Source organism: Cydia pomonella, chromosome 12 (assembly GCF_033807575.1).
Source record: "Cydia pomonella isolate Wapato2018A chromosome 12, ilCydPomo1, whole genome shotgun sequence".
Classification (NCBI taxonomy): Eukaryota; Metazoa; Arthropoda; class Insecta; order Lepidoptera; family Tortricidae; genus Cydia; species Cydia pomonella.
The window spans coordinates 2,826,689-2,836,848 of record NC_084714.1 but is presented as its reverse complement, the minus strand read 5'-3'; the positions used below and the strand labels follow the sequence as shown (position 1 = coordinate 2,836,848).

Sequence of the window (10,160 nt, the reverse complement as noted above, 5' to 3'; positions counted from 1 at the left end):
AAATTCAATTTGGTTTTCCAATGGTCAATACACGGTGGGGCAGCACAGCAGTCGCAAAAATAAACGCAGTTAATTATAATAACAAACAGCGCACGGGGAAATCCCTCACGCAAAAACCTATTGATGTTATGCAGACGGGCGAATCGCTTGATATTATCAGTGAACTGTATTGCCTAGGTAATAAAGCTTTAAAACTGTACCTTACGCAAATAAGTCGCTTCGAGGTCGATTCGAACTTACGAATTGAATTTGATTTTGATCGCCTATGCATCTCGCACTTTCGAATCGTTGGTGCAACGTATCAATAGATAGCATCATTAATCTTCCTCGCGTTATCCCGGCATTTTGCCACGGCTCATGGGAGCCTGGGGTCAGAATTAGCGTAGGCACTAGTTTTTACGAAAGCTACTGCTATATAACCATCTAACCTGGAGGGTGAACTAGGCCTTATTGGGATTAGTCCGGTTTCCTCACGATGTTTTCCTTCACCGAAAAGCGACTGGTAAATATGAAATGATATTTCGTATATAAGTTCCGAAAAACTCATTGATACGAGCCGGGGTTTGAACCCGCGACCTCCGAATTGCAAGTCGCATGTTTTTGCCCCTAGCCCACCGGCGCTCTTAACATATCAATAAATATAAATAGTAAATTTTAAAATTCGAATGACGCAACAAGCAAGCAAGTATACGCAACCGAACCACAACACTTTCTCCCTTCCTCGACTATTCCTTAGACTATTACTTGACCCGAACGCTCTTGCGAATTTCCTAATAGTTTTCAAGAAGTTCAAGGTCACAATTAGTCTGGCTCGACTGAATGAATACTGGACTCGGTTCACTCGGTCAACAATGCAAATATTCAACCTTAGCTTAGCCGGTTGTGTATGACGTCACCGAGCGCTGCTGGCGGCGAATGGAGCTAGAGTGATACGACAGTTGAAAACACACAACTGTGCAGAACTGACGCTTGATTCTGTTTTGTTTTTATGTGTATGCCTCTCTTTCTTTTGGTTTATGCTAATTATACCTGCATATAGTTTGTGGCAATTTAAACAAAAGTAAACAAACGACTTGACTTTTTTATAAAATTGCAATGCACCGGCAACTGGAGCCGGCAAATGTGTGAACTCATTCGCTTTCTTTTCTACTAGTAAGTTTTTGTTTGTTTTATAAATATTTTTTAGACAACGCATATTTTTACAAGCTTTTATTTACTTTCACCTGACCGTTGTCTGTTTGTAATCAAATCTTGCAAGTTAAATTTGATCCACTTCCCGGTTTCCGATGAAGCTGAAAATTTGCATACATATATGTAAGTCGGGTGACAATGCAATATTATGGTACCATCGAGATGATCTGATGATGGAGACAGGAGATGGCCATAGGAACTCTGTGATAAAACAACGCAACCTAATTGTGTTTGGGTTTTTTAGAATTGGCTCCATGAGTATTAGTTGCCTGTGGAAAGAAAAGTACAGTCAGCGATAAAAGCTTGTACCAAAAATGAAATTTTTGCCAAAAACTTATTAATATTCAGTATCACAGTTTTTGCTAAGAAACTTGATTCTCATTTATTAGTGTTCGTGCCTTTCTTAAGTTTAACCTTTTACTTAATTACTGTTTATCTATGTTCTACTTCCGAGAATAAAATACTTAACCTTCAAATAGTGAACTTAAACCGATAAAGTTTATCAGTTTGACCCGCCTGCCCTACATCTTGTTAAGTTTGCAACATATTCGTTTTGTTGATGTGTGTAATTAATGCACACGACTATATTGTGTCCGTAATTCTTAGTATTCAGTTTTCCTTATTGAGGTTTATGTCAACTTGGAGTATTGTGTATTTAATTTTAAATGAAATGAGTTTCTAGATATACTCTTTATTTGACACTGTGAGTCCAATATTAACGTTTATTAAATAATAAATAGAATCTGGCGTTACTTTGCAGAAATCGATACCAATTACGACGAGAACTTTCAGTTGTCGGACGGTTGGGCACTGATTGACTAGCTTATCTTTTCGCGGATTAGCAAAGTAATATTTTTGTTTTAACGTAATCGAGGTGTTTTATTGAAGGACATAATTAATTAATTCTCAACATAATCACATGACACAACTCGAACACACACACACTCACACTCACACACGCACACACACAAACAGCTAAGCTTTGTCAGCATGCTAATTAAATTTAATAGCTTGGTTTAAACTTCATCTACTTCTTAAAATATTTTTGTTGTTCCTTTTTTTAAATATTATGCTGTTTTACTTTGTCATAACCTCATTATCTTTGATCATGAATTTGTTATTGTAATTAATAATTATATTTAAGGGGAGAGAACTGTTTATCCTAAATCACAGGTTCGCCTACTTAGGAAACTGACCTGGTTTACTTTTAAGAATCCTTTTGTACAAGTTTGTTTATGAAAAATAGATTATTTAATACAAAAATCTGCTGCTCCGTAATACTAATGCAAATAATACGGCTGTTATGTCGTGCGGAGTGGGACGGATAATACAAGATTTCAAAAATTATCAAAATGTGCATTTATAGATGTCGCTTGTTACAGATAAGGAGTAACTATGAATACTAATGAGGACTTGCCCCAAGTCCACGCTCCGGCTCACTTACCTTCAAGAAATTCACAACCTGCTACGAATGAAGTAGGTATATATTTTGTACTCTACATTTAGAATTAGGACTGATATCTGATTTTATATTAAGGGAAAAAAATTGAAAAAGTTACGCTTCCGGCAGGACTTGTACCCGCAATTTCCGCAATCCGTGCTCTTCACCGATTGAGCTACGAAAGCCTACCAGAACCTACCCCTTTGGGGTTGGGGGAAATATATTTTTTGCACCATTCTTGAGAAAAGCGCTATATAAGACTAGGCCGGATAAATACTTAAAATGGACTGCTAATGTTCGTTTAAACTTAACGGTAGTGATTGTAAATGCGAATATTTCTTATCTCGACTATAAATTTAATATTTATTCTTACAGACCATAGAAGAAACAAATCCAAGCAATGAACCTGAAAATAGAGAAGCTCAGTGTGATTCTGAAGAGGAACCAGTAGCAACATTTAAATCTGGAAATGCCACAGCACCGAACAATGTACCTGAAGATGCAACTGATGCTATTTTTGACTCTGATGATGAAACACTTCCCAATTTTGACTCTGAGGATGAATCAGAAGACTGGTTTGAAGACAAAAATACTCGCATTGCGTTTATCCAGAAGGTAAGGCATCAATTTAATTAAATTAAAGATGTAACAAGCTGTTATTTTGATAGACCTAGATAAATGAATGTCATTTTCGTTTTAAATAATTTGTAGCTTCCTATGTAAGACCCATTAAGGCTATTATATAAGAAAAAAATTGCTAAATTTGAAATCGATAGTGTAGAAAATATTGTTGAATTTCTTTTGCTTACTATCGAAAGATGCCAAAAAATGTAAGTAACTCTTTCAAATTAAAATGGTTTCAATTAAAGATTAGTACTATGGATAGGAGTGAACCATTTGAAAACTTACTGATTTATTTAAATATTCCAGTTTATGTTGCTATTTATCATTACATTGACTAATTTGTAATCAGAAATCTTTATAACTAAATTCTTTCCCATTTAATCAATTGTGTCTCATCATCGTCTTCCTCGCGTTGTCCCGGCATTTTGCCATGGCTCATGGGAGCCTGTGTTCCGCTTGGCAACTAATCCCAAGAATTGACGTAGGCACTAGTTTTTACGAAAGCGGCTGCCATCTGACCTTCCAACCCAGAGGGTAAACTAGGCGTTATTGGGATTAGTCCCGTCTCCTCACGATGTTTTCGTTCACCGAAAAGCGACTGGCAAATATTAAAGGATATTTCATACTTGGTGCGAGTCGGGGTTTGAAGTTGCGACCTCCGTCTTGCAAGTGACACGCTCTCACCGCGATCCACCAGCGCTTCATCAATATTGTCTATTGTGATTTAATTGTTTTATTACTCTTTATTTTCAGGTGTTGGCTGTCAAATTGTTGCAGCTATTGGGGATCACTGGAGTGATAGTTGTCGTGTTTTTAAATTGTTGGCGATGGAGAATTGACAACATCCTGAATAATAGCACTGTCATTCATCTAATGTTAGTAAAAATTGGATTTTTTTGACCGAGTACTTTGGTATTCTTAATAATTTGAGGTTCTTATTAATAAGTAAATTATACAAAAACATAATAAAAGTAACATGCAATTAGGAAAAGCTAAGTACAAAGGCGAACTTATCCCTTTGAGGGATCTCTTCCAGATTGCCTTTGAAAAGATGGGAGGAGAAAGTGCAAAGAGATGACAAATGCAGCAATATATGCAAATTGTACAACAAGGCACCAGAAAGACAAAGGATATAAATACATACATTATTTATAGGATAAATATATATTACACTCAAAATGTGAAAAATATAAAGCATCTATAAAATAGAAACAGACAAATTAACCAACAGTCTGATAACCATAGCTTCTTTAACCTCCCCTTGAGCGACGCAACTGATTGTGCTTGGCTGAGTAAAATTGACAGCGTCATCCCACGGCTTTACTGAACGCACTGGGAAAAACTTGTCGCATCCACGAGATTCTCAATAGTACATACAATAGTCCTTAAGAGTACACACAACACATGACTAGATGACTAATAAAGTCTAGAAAACATGAATTTCCTGCGGCGTGTGCTACAAAGACACCGAGCGAAGCGAGGCTATTTCATAAACATAAAATGCAGTGGCGGCGCGTCGCAAATATTCGTAGGGAACCCGGAGCTAATTTTACTTTTCTTCATGATCCGATCGTGAAAGTACTCAACGGTCTGAAATTAGACAAGCCGGTGGGAATCGAGTTCTTTGAACGATCCGCCACTGATAAAATGGTAATTCCTATGGCACCCATGAATCCCATGATATGTGCATTGCTTTTCTTAATACATAAATGGATATACAACCTTAAAATCAAACATGACCCGTTATATATACACGCGTGTTTGAGTAAAACATATGACACTCATTTGATACGAATGAAATAATTAAAGTATTGATAAGTGGCTACTTTTGATAGTGGCAGAATGTAGTTAAGCAAAATTATATGATCCATAAAGTATTCCGCCGTAATATTCAAACAAGCGCTGGTGGCCTAGCGGTAAGAGCGCTCGACTTTCAATCCGAAGTTCGCGGGTCTTTTCAGGTCGCTTTGTCAAGGAAAACATCGTGAGGAAACCGGACTAATCTCAATAGGGCCTAGTTTAGTATGTCAGATGGCAGCCACTTTCGTAAATCTAGTGCCTACGCCAATTATCGGGATTAGTTGTCAAGCGAACCCCAAGCTCCCTTGAGCTGCGACAAATAAGCTGGGACAACGTGAGGAAGATGATGAATAATCAAAGAACCGTATAATTGTAGAATAAAATACATCCTTGAGAGCGTAACGTGACGTACGCGTTTGCGTTAAGTCTCATTTTGTATGGGATTATGAGTTTCCAAAACGTTCCGCTTGGCGCGCTGTATTTAAATCCCATACTAAATGAGACTTAACGCTAACGCGTGCGTCACGTTTCGAAATCGAATAAATTTACACTAGGGGCTCAGAACTGTAAATAGGACTCGTATATTATTAAATGAATTTGTAACTAAAAACACGTGAGTGTAAACCGTAAACTTAGATTAATGTTAGTAAGTCTCACAACGGTTTAAATTAGTTTTCTTGTTATTCTTTGCAGTGTTTTATGCATTTTTGGATTCATCGTGACCAACATCGTAACCTTTGGCTTCCTATTTGGCCGGAATGTGGAGGAGGCTCGTCGTAAAAATCCGTTCCGATATATGTTCCTTGTGGTATACCCACTCAGAATATCCGCTCTCATCCTTATCTGTACATTAAACTGGAACTTAACTTTTCCGGTAAGTATTTTTGACATCCTAAAGTAAGATAAAATACTTACAGCTACATACTACACAGATAAACTAAAATAAAACTAAAAAGGGACTAAAATACGTCTGAAAGAGACTAAGGGGGCCCACTGATTACACAGCTCTACAAAAAAACATTTTTTTTTGTTGCCATGGGTATCTGTGCGAATTTCTATATTTTCAAGTGCCCAGTTTACGATTTTTTTTTAATGATTTTAGCGTATTTTATATCATATATTTCGATTTTTTTAATGTAAAATGAAAATAAAGACTTAAAAAGTAGAGCAAATCTTCCAAAATCATTGATAGTTTCATAAATTGTGATCATTAATACATCGGAAATCAACCTTATATCATAGGCAACAAAACCACTGCTGACCAGTGTTACCAGTTCGCCGGACGATATCGGCATGTCAGTTATTCGGAAAAGCTGGCAATCACGAATAACTGACAGGCCGATATCGTCCGGCGAACTGGTAATCAGCGGACCCCTTCAAATAATTTGTAAATATCAAACATCATTATACATTTATTTTTAATCAACTTTGGCTTCTTTCGGTGCGATGCAAAATGTGTTTATTTTCTGAGTCCTTCTTCGATAGACTTTAAGGGACTTAACGATAATATTTTAATTTACCTATTATGTTCACATAATATCACGAAACTTTGGTAACAAGGTAAAATTATTAAAAAAAATATTTTGGTAGTCATTATGCTGAATCGCTAAGTTTTTTTATTCTTTCAGGCTATCTTAATCATGACCTACTACTGCGTTGTAGTGTTTGTCCTGTTGGTATACAGTACCTTCGCATATCAAACTAATCTGGATTTCACACTGAAATACAGCATCGCAGTGGCTATGGGCACGCAGATTATTATGAGCGGTATGTGTTACTTACTTAGCGGTACTAATTTTATTAAATAATTTAAATCTCTTTACTCATAATATTGAATAGAAACAGTAAATTAAAATAAAGCTGACTAAAAACTAAAATGTAAATACTAGATTATTATTATTATATAATTCTGCAGACTGTCATTTAGTACTTAAACTTTTCCTCGAGTGTTTTTTTAACTCTTTGACGGGCATAAAAATGACAGAAATCATATTAAGTTGAACGGTATTACTTTGATATAAGCTTCAAAATCTTACAAAGAAAATCCCTCATTACCTTTTAAATAAATATTACTTCTAAAAAACCCACCTGGTCTTGGCGAGTCTTACTCGCCCACCGAAGTTCTGTACAAATTTACTACTTTTTTTTACAAATTTATAGTTTTCAGATTTTTCCGTGTACCTACTTGTAGTCTAAGACAATATAACTTGCCAAATTTCATAGTTCTAGGTTAACGGGAAGTACCCTATAAAATTTAATTCGCTTGAAAGTATCGAAATATACGTTTTTTACGGCATGTCGGCCGTATTTCTGCTTTTTTGCTAATTCACAATTAACAAAAAATTTACAACGTATTTTTCTATTTCAGCTACCACCGCTACCTTCGCATTAACTATCTACTCTTTCTGGTATTTCCATATGGAAACTTACATACATTTCTTGTGTGCTTCTATGATTTTGATTTTGGAATACATATACATCGCGTACGCCATAGCTGCGATGACCTCGAAAAACTATTGGAGAACAACGCCTGCCGATTTCTTGGATGGCGCCATAAACCTGCAAATTGACTACTATCATATCATCCGTAATTTCGTTGTTTGCGTCAGCAGTAGTTGTGGTATTTCGAAAATATGCGATAGTTGTGTTCCAGTAATACGCGACAAGTCGAAAAAAATTATGAAGAGAGTTGATGAAGCTTTTGAAGTGTAGAATTTTGTTGCAAGTGTTAAAAGAGATACTCCTACAGTCGAAATCCAGACGTATGGGAAAAAAGATAACGCCAAGACACCGGATATCCGACAAAATGAGCTTTTTTGTATGCTTTTCAAATTTCGGATCGTGGAGATGTGAAGATATTTTAGAGGATGGGTGGATAAATAAGATAACGAAATGATATAGAACCATAAGTCTTAGAATCTGGATAGCCGTAAGTGTGACCAGAATAACAGTAACCAAAATTCAGATAAGTAGTAGTATTAAAACTATAGCAGTACACCAATGCTGCACGAAATTTACTTACTGGAAGGGTTATCGGACCAAAAATGTATAGGATAAGATAAGATGCGATTAAATTAGATCTGCCTAGACTTTGAAAAATAAGACATTCGTAGAATTATTGTAGAGTTCAGGGGCCCACTGATTACCAGTTTGCCGGACGATATCGGCCTGTCAGTTTTTCGCGATTGTCTTTTGCGAATAACTGACAGGCCTATAATGTCCGACGAACTGGTAATCAGTGGGCCTTTTTAGACCAAGCTAAGTTGGTAGCGACTTTGATAGCCCAGACCGTGGTGTTGTTGTCAAACTTCTATGAAATTATGAAGTTTAAATAACTTGCGCAGCTGCCAACTAAGGTCTGGGCCAAGGCAAGGGCTAGCCTAGCCTTGGCGCAGAACCGTTCTGTGGAATCATAAAACGGGATGCATATTCTCTGCTCAGTTAGACTTAGAAAAAACAAGAGCAATCGATTGGTGGAAGTTCGTCAAAGGACAAGAACACTCGAAAGCTCAAGGGATTCAACAGCAAAACTGCTGAGTAGTTTCTGGGGCTCAAAATACACAAAACCTGCGCCACCGCCACCACCACCAGAATATTGACTGGACACTGTCAATTGAACCAACACATGTTTCAAATTGGAATGAAACAAGATGCGACATGCAGGTTCAATATTGCAACCCTATGAGGTACAGAACATTACGGCCCAAAGAATCTGGAATTTCTCGGGTTCAACGGGCATTAGTAATTAACTTTAAGCAGTCCCGTCAGAACTCAGAGTAAGTTTGATCCTGATTGATTTGATGATGATTATATATTAAATATGTAATTTTTTATGAAATAAAAATAAGGAATTTGGAATATTTAATATGAGTAGCACCAAGAGTGGCAAAGCAGACTGATAACTTGCACTGCATTATTTATATTATATAGCAAAATAAAGACTGAGTAATCTTTCTTAAATTGTATTTATTTAATAATCCCTATCAAAAATAATTCCTTATCATAACTATCGGCACGAGCCAGAGTTGCATATTTCTAATAATAGTAGAAATTTTTTAAACATATGTAATTAGAAATAGAATACAGACGATTTTTTGGAGTCAGGCAAATTGCACAATTGTGACGAACCCCATCGAAAAAATTTACCCCTAGTGTAAATTTTTTCGATGGCGTAACGTGACGTACACCTTTGCGTTAAGCCTCATTTTGTATGGGATTTTGAGTTTCCAAAACGTTCCGCTTGGCGTACGTCACGTTTCGAAATCGATTAAATTTCGTCTCGACAATAATATAGGTACTATTTAACAAGGCTCGGAACCGATTTAAACAAAAGTTGTAAATACCGGTTTATTTCGGTTCTACTCCGAACTTTCATAAGAACGCGAACGTTTTCAGAACTTTATTGTAACCTAAATAAACCGGTTTAATCGAGGAGCGACGAGACGGCCGGCTGCCCTAGTGGTGTGCCACGCAAACAAACGCACGGACATAAGAAGAAACCGGTTTTTATTTTACAAAACCGGTTAATCTGAAAAGAACGTTATGAAAATGTTCTCCTAAAAACTGGTTTAAAAATAAAGGTTTTACAAGCTAAACCTAAATTAAAAGGCCGCCAAATACATGATAAAAACTTGGACATTTAACGGTTTTCGAGCCTTGCGATTAAAATACTACTAGTAGTCCTTGAGCCGGCAGTGAGTTTAATGTACTAGAAATAGAACAACCAGTTTACCTTCGGTTATTTCGCTTTCCCTCCTCGTGGTACAAAATGTCAAATACTTAAAGAAAGAGCTCACTTAAAGCCGTGCGTACAGCAATGTGCCGAATTTTCGAAAAATACAGTTTCCGTGAGCTGTTCTCGGTATGTTTTTCTGCACGTTTATTGCCCTTCTTGCAGTTAGTTTCGATTTCTACAACATATATATATATATATATATATATATATATATATATATATATTTTTTATCATAAAGGTACATAACATTGTGACACCACTTTATTCCTCGCCAAACTGCGATCGCAGTTTCTTGGCGAGATAGCGCTCATTTATACATTTTAATATCTATGCTATGCACTTAATACTAAGCTTAGGTACTATGTGTAA

The 10,160-nt window shown here is 36.4% G+C and overlaps 1 protein-coding gene across 1 annotated transcript; it reads left to right on the top strand.

Annotated features, from left to right (window-relative positions):
* The first annotated feature begins 805 nt into the window (after positions 1-805).
* Positions 806-9,010, top strand: LOC133523264 (uncharacterized). The gene is made up of 7 exons (XM_061858755.1): positions 806-1,152; positions 2,574-2,667; positions 3,008-3,247; positions 4,010-4,131; positions 5,750-5,930; positions 6,685-6,823; positions 7,425-9,010. Exons 2-7 carry the CDS (start codon positions 2,587-2,589, stop codon positions 7,766-7,768), a joined length of 1,107 nt encoding a protein of 368 aa, XP_061714739.1. The 5' UTR covers positions 806-1,152; positions 2,574-2,586; the 3' UTR covers positions 7,769-9,010.
* Positions 9,011-10,160: the final 1,150 nt, after the last annotated feature.

Excerpts from the sequence above, each read along its gene's own strand:
- LOC133523264 (XM_061858755.1), top strand. The coding sequence starts at position 2,587 with ATGAATACTAATGAGGACTTGCCCCAAGTCCACGCTCCGGCTCACTTA. Across the intron at positions 4,132-5,749 it reads AGCACTGTCATTCATCTAAT|TGTTTTATGCATTTTTGGAT; the intron begins GTTAGTAAAAAT and ends TATTCTTTGCAG. Across the intron at positions 6,824-7,424 it reads CACGCAGATTATTATGAGCG|CTACCACCGCTACCTTCGCA; the intron begins GTATGTGTTACT and ends TTTCTATTTCAG.